Here is a 22,270-nt window from a genome sequence, read left to right on the forward strand (position 1 = left end):
TTTCTAGGTATGTCTAATGAGGTATATAAAGTCTTTAGTTTTCATTGAGTTAACATTAGTTTTCAGTTCATATCATGTTTGGCATTCTATGAATACTAGTCAAGGTTTTTAATTTACTGAATTTTGTAAACCTATTAGATTTAAGAAAACAATATAAAAGTTTTTATATCAAATAGAAAAAATATTTAAAATGATCACAATAAATTGCAATAACAAAAATAATCATACCAGACATAACACGCAAAGAACGATAACAATTATAAACTACAATTATAAATAAGTCTTATTAGAATTAGAATTGACAAGGACTATGGAATGACATTACAATGTATTTTAGAATGTTTACTTTTTTAGAATGCATACTTTTCCAAAATGTATACTTTTTCACAATGTATAATTTTTCAAAATGTATACTTTTTCAAAATGTATACTTTTTCAAAATGTATACTTTTTTAGAATGTATGCTCTTTTAGAGTATCGTTATTGGATGTACAAAAATTACCCAAATATTTTATCAGGTAACATTTGACTTATAATTTAATTTTATGAACATTTTCTGATAGTTTTTAAGTTTATCAAGTCATAAAATTAAAAAAATTGTTTTTAATTTTAATTTTTTTAATTGAAAATAAATTGAACTGAATTTTAGGGTTTTATAAATCAACTGAAGTTTTGGGATATACAAGCGTTCAAGAAAAAGATTTTAAAGAATGGAAAGTATGTTTCAGCTGATTAGTTTAAAATATTCTTATATAGTTAACTAGTAAAAGTATGATTACATTAGTGGTTGTTCTGAAAAAGCATTAGTATTTGTTCTGAAAAAATAACATTTGTTATTAAATAATCAACAATAATAGTAAAATAATCAATCCACATGTTTGATGAAATAATCAATCCACATGTTTGGGATTAGTAATCTCAATATGGTCCTGAAATATTCTTCACAAATATTTTTTGGGATTTCTAAGTATTTGAACCTGTTCAACTTGTTTTGCGCATTAATCATACTTGAATATTTTTATATTTTGTTTAAAAAATAAAAATTTTGCTTTACTAAATTTAACTGAATGAAAATTGACTTATTAAAAAAAACTCTTATAAATTAACATGAATTAAAATTTTAACAAAAGTTAACAAAATCAAGTAAACATTACCTAAAAACTATTAAAATAATTGGGACATTAAAACCACAAAAATGCAATTTAATAAACTAAAATGTTGTTCTTTTTTTAATAAATTTTTTATTTCTTTTTACTTTTTTACTGTTTTTATTATCTAATTTTATTTGTTTTATTTTGTTGTTTTTTCATTTTTGTTCTATTGACTGATTTATTTAGGAATTAGTGCAATGAAGTGTACATGCATTGACTGACTTAAATAGGTCAAACATGCATGGAGCACCACTACATTGACTGAGGGTTTTGGCTGAGGCAGGCAATCTTATACACACACACACACACACACACACACACACACACACACACACACACACACACACACACACATGTATATATATATATACATATATATACATATATAAACATATATATACATATATAAACATATATAAACATATATAAATATATATATATATATATATATATATATATATATATATATATATATATATATATATATATATATATATATGGGCGCCTGCAGGATTTTTTGATATTTCAGATACAACACTTTCACACATTGTGCAAACTCCAAACTTAAGTATGTTTATATCGATGCCAAATGAGGAGGCCTTGCAAAAATTTGGGATGGCATTGGCCTGGGAACAAAAAAAAGCCCTTAAACCTTTGCCCCACCCTCCTTCCCAAACGTGAGGGCACTAATATAGTAAAATTTTCAATTTTACTATTGTAAACTAACTTTAAATTTATCGACAGATTTTAAATTTCGTGAAAATTGTAAATTACAAAAGTTATGACCATGCAAAATTTACACCCCCCTTTTTTTTTTGAGGGGGGGTGGGTGGGCAGAAAATTTGCATGGTCATAACTTTTGTAATTTACAATTTTTCAACAAAATTTAAAATCTGTTTGATAAATTTAAATTTAGTTTACAATAGTAATATATATATATATATATATATATATATATAGTTCTATAGTTTGTTGCATTTGGGAAGCACGGAAGGAAAAAAGTGATTCTTACGCCAACACATACGTCACTTTTAATTACTTTTGACTTTCGTCCAACATTTGCGTGTTGGATGAAAGTCAAAACCATTAATTTAATTACAAATTAATCGTTTTTTAAAAAAACCACAAAAACGCAAATTTAATTGACCAGAATGTTTTTAAAAACATTCTGAATGTTTTTAACAATATAAACAATGTTTTTGTTTTTATTTTTTTTAATAAAATGTTTTTATTTTTAATTTTTTTAATAAAATGTTTTTATTATTTATTTTTTTTACTGTAAATCATGTATTGGGAGTGCTGCTATATCGACTAACAAATAGCCTGACTCACAATGGAGTGCTGCTACATCTACTATCTTTTAGCCTGACCCGCAAGGGAATGCTGCTACATCGACTGAGGGTTTGGTTGGGGCTAGCAGTCTATCAATTAATAAAAAAAAAAAATTCCAGTCTTGCATTTTAATTTTTACTTTTTGTCAACAAAATATGGAAAAAACTTTCGGACAACATATAAGAGTTCTATATATATATATATATATATTTATATATATATATATATATATATATATATATATATATATATATATATATATATATATATATATATATATATATATATATATATATATATATATATATATATATATATATATATATATATATATATAAAATACGATAAGAAAAAAGTACATGAGATTTTAGAACTTAATGGTTTTAAACCTGGAGTCGATGTATGTAGCCCTTGCAGATAGCAAATGCTATATACACCAACTTATCGGTGTATATAGTCCTTGGGTACACTGGTTCAGGGGCTACATACACCAACCGCCAGTTTTAGGTTTAGGAAGTATTTATGTTTAAAGGACATTATAAATATTACAAACATCACAAGCCTTCTTAATTGTTGCACATAAAAAAATCATCATGGTAGGCTGGTTCCAAGTGTGTATAAGAGATAACTTAGAAGAAAACATTTAGAAAACAAAGATATTTATTACTGCAAAAACATTTTTAGTTGTTTTCATAATTTTTCTGATTTTTTATTTATTTAAAAAAGTGTCTGGATTAAAGTCAATACTTTAAAGCCTAATGTGTTTAGATGGATTTTTTGATATTTAGAAATTATAAGCCTTTTTAAAAAAATTAACAAATATAAAAATAATAAAATAACTTCTGCCTAATTTACTTTAGTTCTTTTTCTTTTCACTTAGTAGATAATTAAAATTTAATAGCATTAAATGATAAAATGTTTAGTAAATTGTAAAAAACTCTGTGCTAATGTCAAAATTAAATCTAATAAGGAAAAATGCATCTTTTTGCTAAATAACCATATAAATAAATAAATTTCTTCTTTTTGAGTTTAACTGAATTTTAATTTCTAACAAATGGAAAAAAATTCTTATTTTTACAAAAAAACTCTTTTGTTAAGTAGAAAAGTGCTGGATCAGTGTTCCATATCCTTTTGTAGAAAAGATATTTAATGGTCTTAGAGTATGGAGTTTAAATGGTAATAGTGTTGCTAAATTCAACAAACCAAACAATTAATGTAACTGTAAATATCCAATCATAAAAGTAATAATCCAGTCATATAAATGTGAATATCCAATCATAAAAGCTCCGAAACGGCACCAATTTCAAACAAAATTAATAAAAAAAGCATTTAAAATGTGTGTATATATATATATATATATATATATATATATATATATATATATATATATATATATATATATATATATATAGTACTGTGCAAAAGAAAGTTGCACCTAAGAGAATTTTAATATATTAAAGATAAAATGTCAAACAAAATAAAATTAAAACAAAAGTACAACTCGGTACATTTTTTACATATAGGTACATTTTTTATTAAGTTGTGTAATATAATACAAGTTATATTAAAACTTTAAATTTATAACTATGCATAGAGACTTAATATTCAGTGTGAGTCTTTTATTTATACTTTTATACAGATTTTCAATAAATTTGATGAGGGTATTATGCCATTCTTCTTTTAGAACATTCCAAAGCTCATTTACATTCTTTGGCAACCTTTCCATCTTCTTTCTGTCTAAGTAGTCCCAAACATGTTCGATTATATCAAATCAGGGCTCTGAGGAGGCCAAGGTATGGTTTGAAGCACTCCCTCCTCTTCCAGATTTGATAAAAAATTTTTAACTAATTTGCAAGTATGTTTGGGATCGTTATTCTGTTGTAGGATAAAATAATCCCCAATCAGTTGTCGTCCAGAAGGCACAGTATGGTTATGTAAAATATTTTTATATTTTTCACCTGTAAGCTTTTCTGTTATTCTAACAATATCCCCTATCCCTTTTATTGAATTTTATTGAAAGTTGATGCTAGACATGGCTCCTTTAATGCTTCTCCCTTACTTCGCCTAACATACTGATGTCTATTCGCCCCAAATATTTGAAACTTAGATTGGTCTGTAAATTATGGTTTGTCAATACCTTGTCCCATTGATTTTTTTGCCACTCTTTGTGCTCTCTGGTGAAATTTAATATTTTTTCTTTGCGTAGTAAAGGTTTTTTAATAGCTAAACAGCCTTTTAATCCAGATTTTATTAAAGATCGTTGCACAATAGATGCATGTACTAAAGTTCCACTAGCTCTTTTAAGATCTTGATTGAGTTCTGCGCTTACTTTCTTGCGATTTCATAGCGCTGTTATGTAAAACAATGATGCAATTTCTGTCATTTATTGATATCTTTGGCATTTTATTAGTACTGTAATTATATTAACGGAATCGTTAACTAAAATAAATAAATATAGCTTTATTTAAAACAATATCTTTGTTTAATTTAATAAAAACTCAATATTATTTGTATTTATTTAAATGTACATTTTTTAAAAAGTTTCTTAAATGCTACTTTCTTTTGCACAGTACTGTATATTATATATATATATATTACTGTATATTATATATATATATATATATATATATATATATATGTATATATATATATATATATTATATATATATATATATATATGTATATATATATATATATAATATATATATATATATATATAATATATACACATATATATATACATATATATATATATATATATATATATATATATATATATATATATATATATATATATATATATATATATATATATATATATATATATATATATATATATATATATATATATATATATATATATATATATATATATATAACCAAAGGAAAAAAATGAATATCAGTGGAATTTAAACCCTACACTGTCAGATTGCTAGTGCTACACTCTATCTGATTGTGCTATACATGCAATGATGAGTAAAAATGATTTATAAGAAAATATATAAAAATTGTTGCAAAACAAAAAGATTAGTGTGCAGTATAAGTATATATACATATATATATATATATATATATATATATATATATATATATATATATATATATATATATATATATATATATATATATATATATATATATATATATATATATATATAAATATATATATATATAAATATATATTTATATATACATATATATATATATAAATATATATTTATATATACATATATATATATATATATATATATATATATATATATATATATATATATATATATACATACAAATGTGTATATATATATATATATATATATATATATATATATATATATATATATATATATAAATATATATATATATATATAAATATATATATATAAATATATAGAACCCTTAGATGTTGTCCGAAAGTTTTTTCGATATTTTGTTGACAAAAAGTAAAAATTAAAATGCAAGACCGGAATTTTTTTTTTTTAATAATGATAGACTGCCTGCCCCAACCAAACCCTCAGTCGATGTAGCAGCACTCCCTTGCGGGTCAGGCTATTTGTCAGTCGATGTAGCAGCACTCCCTTGCGAGTCAGGCTATTTGTCAGTCGATGTAGCAGCACTCCCTTGCGAGTCAGGCTATTTGTCAGTCGATGTAGCAGCACTCCCTTGCGAGTCAGGCTATAAGATAGTCGATGTAGCAACACTCCGCGCATGATTTACAGTAAAAAAAATAAAAATAAAAACATTTTATTAAAAAAAAATAAAAATAAAAACATTTTATTAAAAAAAAATAAAAATAAAAACATTGTTTATATTGTTAAAAACATTCAAAATGTTTATAAAAACATTCAGAATGGTTTTTAAAAACATTCTGGTCAATTAAATTTGCGTTTTTTGTGGTTTTTTTAAAAAACGATTAATTTGTAATTAAATTAATGGTTTTAACTTTCGTCCAACACGGAAATGTTGGACGAAAGTCAAAAGTAATTAAAAGTGACGTATGTGTTGGCGTAAGAATCACTTTTTTCCTTCCGCTCTTCCTAAAGCCAACAAACTATAGAACTATATATATATATATTATATATATATATATATATATATATATATATATATATATATATATATATATATATATATATAAATATATATATTTATAGTATATATATATATATATATATACATTTGTATATACATATATATATATATATATATGTATTTATATATACATGTATATATATATTTATATATAATATATATATATATATATATATATTATATATATATATATATATATATATATATATATATACACATTTGTATATATATATATACACATTTTTACACATTTATAATGCACAAGCATCCATTTTGCCTTTTTGTTTTGTGACGAATTTTATATATTAAAATGTTTACTAATAAATCATTTTTACCCGAAGTTGATGTGTGTATAGCACAATCAGATAGAGCATAGTGCTAGTAATCTAACATTGCAAGGTTCAAATCCTGTTGATTATATCAAATTACATATTTTTCTTCTGTCATTTTCATTCTTTTTCATTATATTCAATTTTATTTGAAATCCTTGCCATTACCAGACTTTTTACCATTAGATATTTACATAGTTATGCTCATTGTTCGGTTTGTTGAACCTAGCACTATTGCAGTTTTGAACTTAATAATCCAAGCCTAAAATATCTCTTCTACAAAACAGCATGGAACACTGATCCGGCTCTTTTCTACTTGAGATCTTATTTTTAATTTGCTTCTATAAGCGTACTCGACCCATTATGATCCACTAAGTGATCTTATGTAAGTAATAACATACAAACAAATAATTAAAATTTAATATCATTAAATAATAAAAATTTAGTAAATTGTAAAAAACTCTATATGCTAATGTCAAAATTAAATCTACTATGGAAAAATAACAACTTCTTGTTAAATAACCAAATAAATAAAATAATTTCTTCATTATGAGTTTAACTAAATTTAAGTTTAAAAGCATTTAAATTTAATTTTAGTTTAATTTGAATTTAAATTAAATTTAAATTAAATTTAAATTAAAATTAAATTAAATTAAAATTAAATTAAATTTAAATTAAATTTAAATTAAATTTAAATTAAATTTAAATTAAATTTAAATTAAATTTAAATTTAATTTAAAAAAAACTTTTAATTTTTAACAACTTATAAACAAAAACAGTCTATTTAAAATAAAGCTGAAATAAAAATATCCTGCACAACTTAATGGAAACAGATCTCAATTCAATGGAAATCACCAGATCTCAATTCAATGGAAAGTATTACGTCATAGATTGGCTTAAAAATATTTGAATGTTACTATAATGAATATTTGTATAAAATTGTATAACTTAGATGTTATATATTGAAAGATAAACAATTGCATAAAATAATTTAAACAGTTTTTTAGACAAAGAAGAAAAAAATAAGCTGTAATAAATGTTCTTCATATCTAGATAGTATCTGTCCAAACTCTCAGATGATGTAGGTGCTAAAGATGACTATTACAGTATGACTAAAATTACATATATATTAATAATATTAGTAATTTAGTAATTATTTAAATAAATAATAATATAATTATATATTATATATATATATATATATATATATATATATATATATATATATATATATATATATATATATATATATATACAGCCCAAATGTATATATATATATACAGCCCAAATGTATATATATATATACAGCCCATATGTTTATATATATACATATATATATATATATGCAGCCAATATGTATATATATATATATATATACATATATATACATATATATATACACACACACATATATATATATATATATATATATATATATATATATATATATATATATATATATATTATATATATATGCTTTAAAATAGTTTATATATATAGAAACATATAGGTTATATATATAGTATATAAAAATATTTTAAATTAGTATATTACATAACATTTTATTCTGTTTTTTTTTAAATTTGTTTTATAGATCTAAACATGATAGACCCAATAGTTATTTCTGACGTCCAACAAAATAATGGACACTGTTTTGATGAATTAAAAATTGACAACAATTTAAAGTCTGAGATAGTTCATCAACTAAAACCTAATGAAAACTTGGACGTTGTGGATAATTTGAAAACTAATGATTTAAAATCTGCGCCAATAATCAATGCTGAAAATATATCTGCACAGAGTTTATCGGAAGTTCATTCTTCAGGTTTTGCAGCACCAGTTACAACTGCTCCTAAATTTATTAAACCCACTCAACGTGGTGTTAAGCTTGAAGTAACAAGTGATAAAAGTTTTAATGAAAATCAGGATAAAGTCATTGAAGATAAGGATGTAGATAATAAAGATAACAAATTGAAAAGCGTAGAGTTTCCTTATAAACCTCCTTTGTGGGGTGGTATACCAGAAAAACACTATTTCATTACCATTCTTAAAGATGGTTTAATTAAAGACACAATTACTTTAGAGTTTAAATCACACCTAACATTTGGAAGATTCAATACATGTGATGTTTTTTTAGAACACCCATCTTGTTCTCGTTATCATGCTGTTATTCAATATTGTGCTCTTGAAGAAGGAAAGCGGAAAAAAGGTTTTTATATTTTTGATTTGGGAAGCACTCATGGTACATTTTTGAACAAAGAAAAGATCAAACCTAAAGTGTACAGCAGAATTAGGGTTGGGTATCAATTAAAGTTTGGTGGTAGTTCTCGACTTTATATCATTGAAGTAAGACATTTTTAATATCTATATAATAAAGTGAGATATGGCAGGTCTTTCAACCTCGTTTCTGTGATCAACTTGTTTTGAAAATATTTTTTTGAAGATTTAAGATATTTGTTATACAGTTTTCTGTTCTGTTTTATTTATACTGGTAGTTATGTGATTTATGTGGTAGTTGTGTGGTAATTATGTGGTAATTATGTGGGTTTTCATAGTATTAATTATGTTTTAATTAATTACAATTCAAAATCCCACAATACATCATTTTTTTAATTGTTTAATTTGATTTAGAAGATTTAAAATTGTTTTAGCAGCTTCAAAATCCCCATTAGTTTCTTCATCAAAAATTCCCATTAATTTCTTTATCTTCTTTTAAATAATAAAAAAGTGACACCTTTTTTAAGGACTTTTAAATAGGTATAATTTTTCCATATTAGGTTTTTACATTTTTGGGTTATCTATTAAATACATATCTAACATTTTTTTGGGTTAAAAATAATTAATATTTGACTTTAAACCTTGTTTTTGGGTCTTCCAATCCCTACTTTCATTATTGTTAAATAAAAATTTGTTATAAAAATGAAACAATGATTTAAAAGAATAGACTCTCTCTATATAAACTTTAAATTGTTAACTTTTAATAGTTAAATGATTTAAAAGTCTGTTTTTAAAATAGGGACCAAATGAAGATCAAGAGGAAGAAATAGATATTGATATTTTGCGAAAAAGAATGTTGGAGTATGAACAGCACAAGAAGTCATTTTCAAAACCACAAACCTTAACTCAAGCTGAAATATTAAATGACTCTGATCAAATCAATGAAGATGAAGGTGCAACATGGGGATTTGGTATAAAATCTGTTGTTGTTGGATTATAATAGCTATTATATATTTTATTATCTTTGTTGTTATTATTGTTTATTATTTTTATATATGAAATTTTACACAAGATAGTGATATCCATGAAAATTGTTAAAAAATAATTAACTTAATATCTCTATCCATTTCTCTATATCAATGGATGGTAACATACAGTAACTTTCTGCTTTAAATCTTCTTGGATACTTCACAATCTCTATTCTTTCACTATTGGTCTTTCACTAATGTCCTTTTACTAGCATTCTTGGAGGTTTATCTTTTACTAGCGCTCTTGAAGATTTTTAATTAATATGCTTAAAGATTATCTTTTGCTAACATTTTTCAAGAATATCTTTTACTAACATTCTTGAAGGTTATCTTTTACTAATGTTCTTGAAGATAATTTTTTACTAACGTTCTTGAAGATTATTTTTTACTAACGTTCTTGGATATTATCTTTTACTAACGTTCTTAGTCGTTTGTCTTTTACTAGCAATCTTGGAGATTATTATTTATTAGCATTCTTGAAGTTTATCTTTTACTAACAGTCTTTGTTTATCTATTACTAGCGTTCTTGGAGATTTAGATAAAAATAGCTTGATTAAAATAGATTTAAGGTAAAGATTTGCTCAAGCTGTCACAGTTTATCTTTGTTATCAATTTTCTTAGTTCTGAACTTTTTTTATATATTATATTATCTTTATATTTTTGTTTACCACATCTTTAAAATTTAAAGCATAAGACAATTTAGTGAATTTGCTAAAATTTTGAACATTTTCTTACATGTTGACATGTTCTTACATGTTGAGATTTATTTAGTTCATTAGAACATTTGTATTTTTGAAGTTTTAATATCTTGTCATTATGTTCATTAAACTACTTATTATCATAACTATTTCTCATACAGCATCAAGAAATTATTGGTAGTAAATCTATATTTTGTTAAAAAAAATTTTTTTTAATTGTGTTTTTATGAAAACACCAATTTTTGAAATATAAATTATAGCTTTAAAGCCATTTACAACATATAATTCATTAGAAAATTACAGTATTACTTATTTTAATATAAATTGCAAGCATCTAATATTTGTTTACCATTTGAAATAAGAAATACTTTAATTGTCAAAGTTCTTAAAAGAACTTATCTAAAGTTTTTATAATGATAAATTTTATACAGCCCTTAGTCCACAAATAATTTAAAAAAATAATTTGTTTTTCATTAAATTAATACTTAACATTTTTAGGTGAGGATGCCACCGATGAAGGGATCAATTTAAAGGAATTGTTTGAGAAGAAGAAAGATATAGAAATAAAAGATCCTAAAAAAACACTTAAAGGTTTTTTTGAGCGAGAAGGTATTATTGAGAGATTTTTCGTAACATGATAAAATTATGTTTTTAATCAGGTTGACACAAATCATGAGTGTGTTAAAATCTAATTAGTCTTTTCACAATCAGTAAACAAACATTTGTGTTTAAATGTTTTTTCACAATTAGTAAACATACATTTGTGTTTAAATGTTTTTTTCACAATCAGTAAACAAACATTTGTGTTTAAATGTTTTTTCACAATTAGTAAACATACATTTGTGTTTAAATGTTTTTTTCACAATTTGTAAACAAACATTTGTGTTTAAATATCGAGTCTTTCTATTAAAATTTTACTTAAAAAAAAAGACAGATTCAAATTAAAAACTGTTATCTCTACTGTTAAAGAATTGTTATCTCTACCAGTAAAGAATTGCCAACCTTTTTTTATTTGTTTGTGTAGGTTTCTTTATTTGACGGGTTTCTGTACATAAAAAGATTGAGTCATGCAGTTATTTTTGTTACAGCAGTATATTTACTTGACATCTAATCATTTTCAAATTTGTCTATCTTCTCATTATTTTTCTGTTAGAATCTTGTACAAGTGACATAAAAATCATCTTTTATGAAAAAATAATTATACTGTGCATAAAAACATTACTTATCTTTGAGTGACCAATTAAGTCTCCCAGGAGTTTTAAAATTTGTCGAATTTAAAAAACCCTGGAAAACTTTTAAGGTCACTCAATAAAAATCAATATTATCTCAATAAAAATAGATGTTAGTACATCTATTCCTATTGAGTAGTTATGGCTGTATAGACTACATTCTGTATCTATAATTAGATAAAGTACATTATTCTTTTCATTAGTAAAATAATTGTAGAGGCATGCCTAGATATGAATTTGCATAAGTTCAAGTTGACATAACTGCGCTAAGCAGTTTTAAAAACACTATTAATTGCAAAAATACCAGCAGTGTTAGTATGACTGTATGTTGAACTAAAAACATTTTGTATATTATTAACTTGGATTACATTTTTTTCACCTAATTTTTAGAAAAAATATTGAAAAATAAAGCACTGTGAACATTTGGCACAAAATCAAATAATTTATTTGTAAAAAATTGGGAAAAAAGGCAATTAGTAAAAAAACCATATTGCATTACATTTCTGCATAACAGTCAGTAAACAAAAACATTTCTATTAATGGTGCTATTGTAGAGTTTCCAATTTTAAAATTTTTTCAAATAGTTGGTCTTTAGAAATAAAATTAAGAAAACAAAATGTTTATGTTAAGTTTTATGCAAAAATGAGAAAATATTAATATGTTTTAGTCTGATCCATAGATCAAATTAAAAGATCTAAGAATCAAACAAAAAGATCTGACGATCAACCTAATGGATAGGATGTCTAAAAGATTTTTAAATAATAGTAAGAATTTTAACCAACAGTAAATCATTATCAAAGTTTAACCAACAGTTAACCATTATCAAAGTTTAACCAACAGTTAACCATCATTAAAGTTAAACCAACATTTAACCATCATCAAAGTTTAACCAACAGTTAACTATCACTAGCAAGGAGTAAAAGTTGACATGTCTAGATAGTTTTTCATTTATGACGACTTTCTGATTTTTACCTAGAAGATAAGACTATTTTATAAAGATTTTATTGATTAATTTTTGATATATTTTGATTAATAATATATTTTTGATTAGGTTTGGAATTAGAGTATGAAATGACTGAAAAAGGAAGTGGAAGTTCTTTGCTACATATAGCTCAAATACGGTTTGATCTTTGTAATTTATATGAAATTCTAAAATATAAATTGAATTCTAAGATTTCGTAGCTAATAATAAAAATATATTTTATACCAATACAATAGAAATTGGGCACGTTAATACACCATAAAAGGTATTGCAAAAAATAAAATTGGAGTTTGTACTTTATAAAAAGTAATTTATAAATTAATACTCTATAAAAGATAATATTTGAGTTTAATCACTGTAGAAGGTAATGTATGAACATGAAGGTAAAAAAAAAGTTTAAAAAAACACTCTTTCCATGTTATTCTTTTTGTTATGGCTTTTGCGATATATATATATATATATATACACATATATATATATATATATATATATATATATATATATATATATATATATATATATATATATATATATATATACACACATATATATATATATATATATACAGGGTGTTCGGGATAAATTTGACATATTTATAATTGATTATATTTTTTTGTAGATTAGAGGTATTAATACACACTACAGGTCATTTAAAAGTTTGAACCCTACTTCATTCATATACAAGATGTCAGAAAGGATGGATGACTGGAACCCACCTGAATCATGGAAGAGAATAACTTGCATCATGATGATTCGTGCCGGCCATCAAAATAAGGATATTATGACTGCTGCCCAATGCTCCCTGAACACAGTAAAAACAATCAGGTATGAACTAGAGACTTGCAATGGTGACTACGAGGATGTAGTAAGAAGAAAGATCCCTAGTAGACGATCTGATTGCGTTCGTACAGCAGAGTTCCTTGCAAGTCTGCAGGAACAGGTGTTGAAGAACCCTGGCATTGGAATTCGGGCTTTGTCACGTGAAATGAATGTTGGCACTCAATGAAGTGTTTGGCAATGTTGTTTTTTGAAGGTCTTCATTGAGTGCAAGCTTCATAGTAGAGGATGCATAATCATAGTATCCTTATTTTGATGGCTGGCACGAATCATCATGATGCAAGTTATTCTCTTCCATGATTCAGGTGGGTTCCAGTCATCCATCCTTTCTGACATCTTGTATATGAATGAAGAAGGGTTCAAACTTTTAAATGACCTGTAGTGTGTATTAATACCTTTAATCTACAAAAAAAAAAAAATCAATTATAAATATGTCAAATTTATCCTGAACACCCTGTATATATATATATATATATATATATATATATATATCAGGGCTCGAATTAACACAAAAATCTTGTTGCAAAACGAAAAAAAATTTTTGTCCTCCACCCTTGCTTTAGTATAAAATTGTATCTTTTGTACATAGTTCACATACATAGTACATAGTTCACAGTTCGTAATTATTATTTTTTAACTTAACATTTTTTTTAATTAAATATTATCTTATAATTTTTTCCTTTGGCGGAGTTTAAAATATTGTGAATTACTGTTATAATTTACAGCATAGGTTATAATTTAAAGTTTACATTGCAGTTATAGTGTAATGAGCAAGTAACATATTTAATACTATAAAGATATTACTTTTAGTACTTGTTTTTAATTAACATGCCACTTAAAAAAATATAAGTAAAAAAGTAAGAAAAAACCCCGCTAATATTACAATATTTTAACCACTTTAATTAGTCATAGAAAACTATTTAATATATTCAAGCTGACAATAAAACATATTATTTTTAAATAGTATTTAAAAAGTTATTGTAAAAAAGCTATAAAACAACAATAAAACTTGTGTTAATGTAAAACAATGCTGTGACACTGTTTTATTGCTGTTTTATACAGTTTACAACCTTAATAAAACACGTTTAAAATAAAACAAAGTAAATAAATAGATTTGTTCTAAATAATAAATTAAAACATTATCGTCATAAAATTTCAAACTTATTTGCACAAAAACATGCCTATAGACCATACAAGTCTATAATCTATTAGTGATGTGCCATCGGCAAAGGCCGATTAATTCTAATTATAGAGTTTAATGTATGTATATAAAGGTAATATCTTAATATTAGGTATGCATCTTGCATATATAAGGTGTGCCTATGCACCTGTTTAGTTTGGCTTAATAGTCAATACCGATGCATCGGCCAATGCCAATTAATCAACCGATGCCATAGATGCTGGCATATATGGCATCGGTCGAATCACTTCAGATGAATAGGATTATATTAAATACGTAATTTAAACCCTTAATATTATCATAATACCCTTAAATAAATACATTAAACCTATTATTAGCCACAATCGGCATTAGCCGATGGCACATCACTATAATCTATAGACCAATTGAGTAAGATCAAAGTGAAAAAACATTAGATACCACATTTTTTATTATTCGTTTCTTGCTCTAGTTTACTATTAAAAATTTAAGTATAATTAAGTTTTTCATTCAAACGGTTTTATTGATATAAACTGATGTTTTCATTCAATTTTTTTATTCAAATTGTTTTGCAATAAAAAGGAAACAAAAAAATTTGGTTTAATAAATCAAGTTATATTTCCTTAAGTTTTAGAGAATGTTTAAATTATTTTTTTTAGAAAAAAAATTTCTTTGAACAGAAGTAAAATAATTTATTAATTTTAATTTATACTTTTTATAATTTAATTTTTATTTTAACCTGTAAAGCTAATATTTTGTTTAATGTTGGCAATACAATGTTTCTACTTTTAAAACAGTTTTCAAGAAACAAAATATAATTATTTATTCAAAATGTGGTAGTGGTGCAGTGGTAGAGCGCTCACTTCATAAGCGAGAGGTTCCGAGTTCGATCCCCACCATGTCCCTGGTAGTACTGTGCTCAACTTGTTTCTCCGCGCAGCTTCCTTGTTTGTCAAGGTTCGTGTTTTGGAGTTAAAGAGTTGACAGAGGGTTATAACCACAAGTAGCTTCCTCATTTGCAGTGGCCTTCTCGGCCTTAGGGAGATTGGGGAATTACAAAAAAAAAAAAAAATGTTTACAATTTAAATAAAACTTTTTTCCTCGCTTGCACTATGTTCTAAATCTGATATTGTTACTGTAGCTAGATAAACGTTTAGCTTTCAGAAACAATTCTCACTATGCTGGATATTACGGACGCCACCAAATTAAATTTATAATTGTTGAGCATTAATTTCTTTTAAATTTTACTAATTTTTTTTCAGTTTTAAATTTCAATTGCTAAAAATTTGGTCGTTTTGATTTCAAAATTATTTGAATAAGAGAGTTTTAGAAGACTAAAATTCTTTTGTTCAAATTTTATTTAAAATTTCTTTTTAAATAATAAATTCTTTTGTTCAAATAGATTTCTTTTTAAATAAAATTTCTAAAAACAATTTGTGTATTTAAAGAAAATGTTTGATCATGATATCGCTTTAAATAAAATTTTAAAAAATGGTATTGCGTTTTTTATATTTCATTCGAGGTTTCTTGTAATTTTTAACTAAAAGCTTATATTATGTGTTAACAACATATGAGATATAAATAGAAATATTTATATGGCTAATTTTTGTGAGTCTCTGAGTATATTAAGTAAATTTAAAAGTTAAGTAACTGTAAGTTACCATAGTAACTCATCTGGTTGTTTTGATTTAGTTTAAAGGTAAATTTACTATGATCCATTCAGTAAATCAAACTAAATATAACTCTAAAATAATAATGGCTTCCACGCAGAGATTTAAAGCAGGGATACGGAGTCCCAAAAGGTCTCCGGCTTTATATCTCTACTTTTTCCAAGTCTGTAGTGTCCAGAAGCTCTAAACATGTTTGTTGACTTATTATCTGCTATAATAAAAAAATTCATGACATTTAATGACTTGAAACTTATTGTTTTTAATCCTGGAGTCCCGGAGTCCTTGCCGCCATTATGCCTAAGGACTTCAGGCTCAAAAAACAATTGTTCCTCTAACCTAAAAGTGGTAATCCTGCAGTTAAGCGGCCTAAAATAATTTTATTTTTTCGCTTGTTGCGCTCGTCAGAGGATGCTTTTTAAACATTAGAAATATTAAGTGAAATAATAATAAGAAAAAAAGATGCTGCTCCATGCCAAATCCTTAGTCGATGTAGCAGCACTTCCTTGTAGCAACAGGCTATAAGATAGTTGATGTAGCAGCACTCCCTTGTAGCAGCAGGCTATAAGATAGTCGATGTATGTACTGAAGCCAATAAATATTCCTTTTGTTTATATTAAAAAGTCACTACTTTGAGCAAGTCTTCACACGAAAGCGCAACAAGCGAAAAAATAAAATTATTTTAGGCCGCTTAACTGCAGGATTACCCTAAAAGTCTTAATTTTTTTCCTATCAGTAGTCCATAAACTTATTTATATTTTCAGAGCTCCTGGGTACCAAAAACTAGGACAAAGTAATCTTTTTGTGACTTTTAAATCCGGAGTCCTTTTTGGGACTCCGCATCCCTGATATAAAGTAATTTAAATTCAAAAACGCTTTTTGTTGAATAAAATCTCCACGCAAGAGAGCAAAGATTATACTTCTATTTAAAAGATAAATTTAGCATGACATTTATGACTCCTAATAAAAAACTTAGACCAAAACATTTCTTTTTAGAAATTTAGCATAAAAATGCTAAATTAGAAAAGAAAAAAAAATTAACAAAAAAAAACAATAAAAAAACAAGCAAATTGCGAAAATATTTTTTTTAAAGAAAAAAAAAATTGTGAAGGTGTGAAAAGCAATCGCGATATGCTTAATTCAAGCCCTGTGTATATATATATATATATATATATATATATATATATATATATATATATATATATGTATGTATTATTATTATTATATATTTGTATATGGTTATACCAACTCAGTGTTTAAAATTTAAGAGTTTACTCAAAACATAAATGAGATTATGTTGAATGAGATAATTTAAAATTTAAGTCATATTTAACGACATTAAAATATTTGATACATTGAGTTGATACTTAAAAGTATTTTTTGTATTTTGAATCATATTACATGATAATTAGATATGATTATGTTCTCCTTGAATCTGTCGAGATGCGAATCAAGGGTATGGAAATTCAGAGACATTTTACATCCCATTTTGGCGTGATTCTTTATGAGAGTGCAATAATGCGACTTAGTGTCACAGCTGTCTCAGAGACAGAGGAAATAAGGAAATTTCATGAATCCTCCTTGTAGGCCCATGAGGAATGATAGCATTTTGAAGTAACTGATGACCTCGCATCTGTCGTTGTCATACTTTAATGCACTTAGCAACATTTTGACATTGGTGTAGTCCTCTTTGAGTTGCACAGAACGGGCCATCAGGAGAGATGGGTAGTTGTGTCCATTGTGAAGCAACTGCTTTGAGACTCCGGGATGAACTGTCTATGAATAGGCGCCATTCAATAGGATTACATGTGATACCTATAACCAGGAGTAGACCAGCAACATTGTTGCAGTAGAACAGACTGATTCATCATGCTGACTGAAGAAGTTGAAGAATCTTTGATGTCATTTTCTCTAATTCCGTGGCTTGTATGCTATCATCAACCAAGTTCCACTGTTTGAGCCTGGATATCAGAAGCTCAGCATACAATTTTGTAAGCCCAAGGGCCCTAATTAAATCATTAAGTCTTTATTGTTAGGGAAGCACAGCTTTTTATCCCTAACTTCATCTGCAGAATCATAATCCATATCTCCAGTATCTGCCTCACTATCTGACCTGCTGCTGTCTCCTGATGATGGCCCAGTAGAAGTTGGAACAGGCAGATCAGGGCTGTGTGGTACTGGGGCGATGGAAGAAGTTATGTCAGGATAAATGATCTGAGGGGCATTTTTGCTGGTGCAATAATGCTGAGTAGCAGTTGCTTGAGTGGCCTGACAGCTCTCTCCAAATTTTTGGGACAGCAAACTTCATGGCGTGCTTCTCTCCTCTGTACCAACCTGTAACATAGCACATAATAATACATAAGAATTATAATTTGAGGACAGGAAATTTCAAAGTATGGAACAATTTCAAGATGGACCGTATTTGCCTACAGTACACAACTTATAACAAAACTTTGTAAATTACAACTCCTTGAAATGAACTAAATCTAAAGCCTTGAAATTTTATGAAAATAAATTATAACACATCCAAGTGAGAAGAAACTGTTCAGTTTACCTTCAAGTATTTTCTTGAATTATTTGCATGTGAAATTTGGTGCCCAAAATTTTTCTTGGTCCTCGACTGGCACGGTCTGGGGACTAAGAAAAATCTTTGGAAAATTTCAACCTAGGAACAGAACAAAAAATAAAAATTTGTTACATAGTGTTAATTAAAATTATTAAGACTTAAAAAACATTAAAAACGTGTAAAGCATTATAAACATATGTAAAAAATCAAACATAGATCAATCAAAGTATTTTATTAAATTTTAACATATGAACACTTTTTCTTTTTTTTAAATAAAAATCATTTAGTAGTAGTATTAATAAATTTTAATTAAAAAAAATTTTAATATTTATCTTTTTAATTTTAAAGTAGTTAGCAATAATAACTCCATAGCAGCTGCTAATAACTTCATAGCAACTGCTAATATGACTCAAGCTAAATATGCATCTTGGACTGGGGTAACAGTAAAGGTACCAATCTGACAGCTTTAATTTTTTAGACTTCCCATTGATGTTGGTGATGCAGATTTTGTAATTGCTGAAGGAAGTTCTTCAAACAAAAAGGATGCAATTTTGAGTTGTGCTAATGATGCTTGTAAGATTATTCAAGCATATGATATGCTGCAAAATAAATCTAGAGGTTTTTAATTTTTCTATGAAATAATTTTCTTTAATTAGTTTGAATAAAAAATTTTTCTTTTTCATTATTTTTAACTTAATACTTTTGTTACTAAGCAACTTAATACACTTGTACTAAACAAAGTAATGTTTAGAAGATCTCAAACGAAAACGTCAACGTGAGCTTGAAGAAAATGATTTTTACAACTCTGATGAAGATACATTCTTGGATAGGACTGGACTTAGTGAGTTAATGCATTTTTTTTATTTAATAAAAAAGTAATTTTTATTTGTGTTGTTAAAATTAGGTGTGTTTTTTTTTTCACTTCACCACAATTTTGCCACAAAACAATTGTTAGCTAAATGCTAATTTAGATTGCTTTAGAATCTGGAGCAGAAAATCATAAAATCGATCAGCAATACTGCAAAATTGAAAATTTAACACAGAGCATATTGTAGAAAAAGACTAAACATTTTGACTTATAAAACTTAATTCCTTTCGGCTTTCTTGAAACTTTTTTACTGTTTCGTATCGTACCATTTTTTTGAAACTTTTTTACTGTTTCTTATCGTACCATTATTTTGAAACTTTTTTACTGTTTTGTATTGTACCATTTTTTTGAAACTTTTTTACTGTTTCGTATTGTACCATTTTTTTGAAACTTTTTTACTGTTTCGTATTGAAATTACTTTGAAACTCAGATGCTTATTAATAATTATAACAAATTATTATTTTTATGCTTGCTGATTACTTCATTCTTATTTTATGATTATATTAAATAATTATTTTAAACAACCAAAGTTGATCAAACAATTTTCTCCTTGAAATTTTTCTTTTCCATAGGATTTTATAAATTCAGAGTACATTATTGTGTACTATCTAGATCGTTTATATTTTCTCATATAAGCATGCACAGCCCATTATGATAATATGTAAAAAATTAGTATTGTTACAACTATATGTAAGAAATTTAAAGATTTTTTAAATATGCAAAACAGTTAAAAATTTAGACCTGTTTTAGGGTTAAATATTGTTTTGAAAACAACTCCAATAATTTTTAAAGCTTTTTTTGTAACAAAACGCAGACTCCATTTAGATAATGTATGTTTAGCACTGTTGTATTAAACAATATTTCCAACCATTTAATCTGTTAGTTTCTAGTCATTAATTCTTGTTTGGCTTGTGCAACTAGATTAAATGTCACCTCTTTTCTTGGAACAAGTAATTGGTAACAGGTAACTTTTTCCTGGAACAACAATAGTAACTATACTTTCTTTATTTTACTAGATATATTTGGAAAAAGTTTTCCATCAACATCAATATGATTTTGATAAAAAAAAAGCACTTACTATTATTATAATTTAAAAATTTTTTTTTACATTAGTTAAAACTTTTTTTTTTCAATATTAATTAACTCTTTATGTCTTGTTTTTATGTTTGACATGGAAAAATGTATTGGTGTTATAATATTTGCTTTTTTTTTTACTTTATTATATTATATAAGTAAAAACAAATATATTATAAATATATAAAATAAATATATTATAAATTTATAAATATAATTTTTATAAATTTTTATTTATAAATTTATAATATATTTATTATTAATCTATGTATTAAATAAATTTAATACATAGAGATAATCAAACTTTTTCTATCGGGTGGCACTGGAATCTGGTGGTAGAGATGATAAAAGCTCAGGTTGAGATGAAAGTGTTTCAAACGTATTAGAAATTTGTTAGTTAGATCGATCAATTTTCTTGATGTTGAGCAGAAACAAATCAGTATTTTAAAATCTAATGACTATTTGTGTGCATGTAAAGGCTTCACCAGAGCTATTAAAATAGATTTGATAATAATTTATTTAAAAGTTGGACAAAGATTTTATAAAGATTCATTGGTCAGTTTAGACATAATTAATTAATAAAAGCCCTATTTACCAAACAAATAATTATCGTAGTTCATTTGACCCCATAGTTTACCATTTCTGTTTTTAACTCATAACTTTTTGCCGGAAATAGCCAATTTAATTTAAATAATAAATTCTTGACAGGCATAAAAAATAATACTTGTTTTATGTTCTATGTCAGCTTTTTCACTTGGGAATGTTTCATGCCCATTTTTCAAAAAAATAATTTATATATATATTTTTAGATGTTTATTAATAATTGCAACATGATCAAAAAATATGCACAAAATGTTTATTCAATAAATAAGTAGGAGCAAAAAATAAACTTTGTCATAACTATTTCATTCTATCTGCTTTACTAAATTTGAAAATAAATTAAGTACTGAATATTATATATTATAGTTGAGAAGAAGCGATTAAAGAGAAAGCAATGGGCAGGTAAAAAAGAAAAAGAAGAAGTGGAAACATTCCAATCTTTGG

The 22,270-nt window shown here is 25.4% G+C and overlaps 1 protein-coding gene across 2 annotated transcripts in view; it reads left to right on the plus strand.

Annotated features, from left to right (window-relative positions):
• LOC100201631 (kanadaptin) overlaps positions 1-22,270 on the plus strand; it is a 41,777-nt gene continuing 19,507 nt past the window's right edge. Inside the window, exons 1-10 of one of the 2 annotated variants that reach the window (XM_065805191.1) lie at positions 1-104; positions 474-518; positions 650-717; positions 8,496-9,247; positions 9,918-10,089; positions 11,343-11,453; positions 13,125-13,194; positions 19,763-19,902; positions 20,036-20,125; positions 22,193-22,269. In XM_065805191.1, coding sequence (XP_065661263.1) covers positions 711-717; positions 8,496-9,247; positions 9,918-10,089; positions 11,343-11,453; positions 13,125-13,194; positions 19,763-19,902; positions 20,036-20,125; positions 22,193-22,269 — 1,419 coding nt within the window. In that variant the 5' untranslated portion in view covers positions 1-104; positions 474-518; positions 650-710. Of the gene's footprint in view, positions 105-456; positions 519-649; positions 718-8,495; positions 9,248-9,917; positions 10,090-11,342; positions 11,454-13,124; positions 13,195-19,762; positions 19,903-20,035; positions 20,126-22,192; position 22,270 lie in introns of both variants that reach the window. The other variant, XM_065805192.1, reaches the window with a different exon arrangement.

Source organism: Hydra vulgaris, chromosome 09, assembly GCF_038396675.1.
Source record: "Hydra vulgaris chromosome 09, alternate assembly HydraT2T_AEP".
Classification (NCBI taxonomy): Eukaryota; Metazoa; Cnidaria; class Hydrozoa; order Anthoathecata; family Hydridae; genus Hydra; species Hydra vulgaris.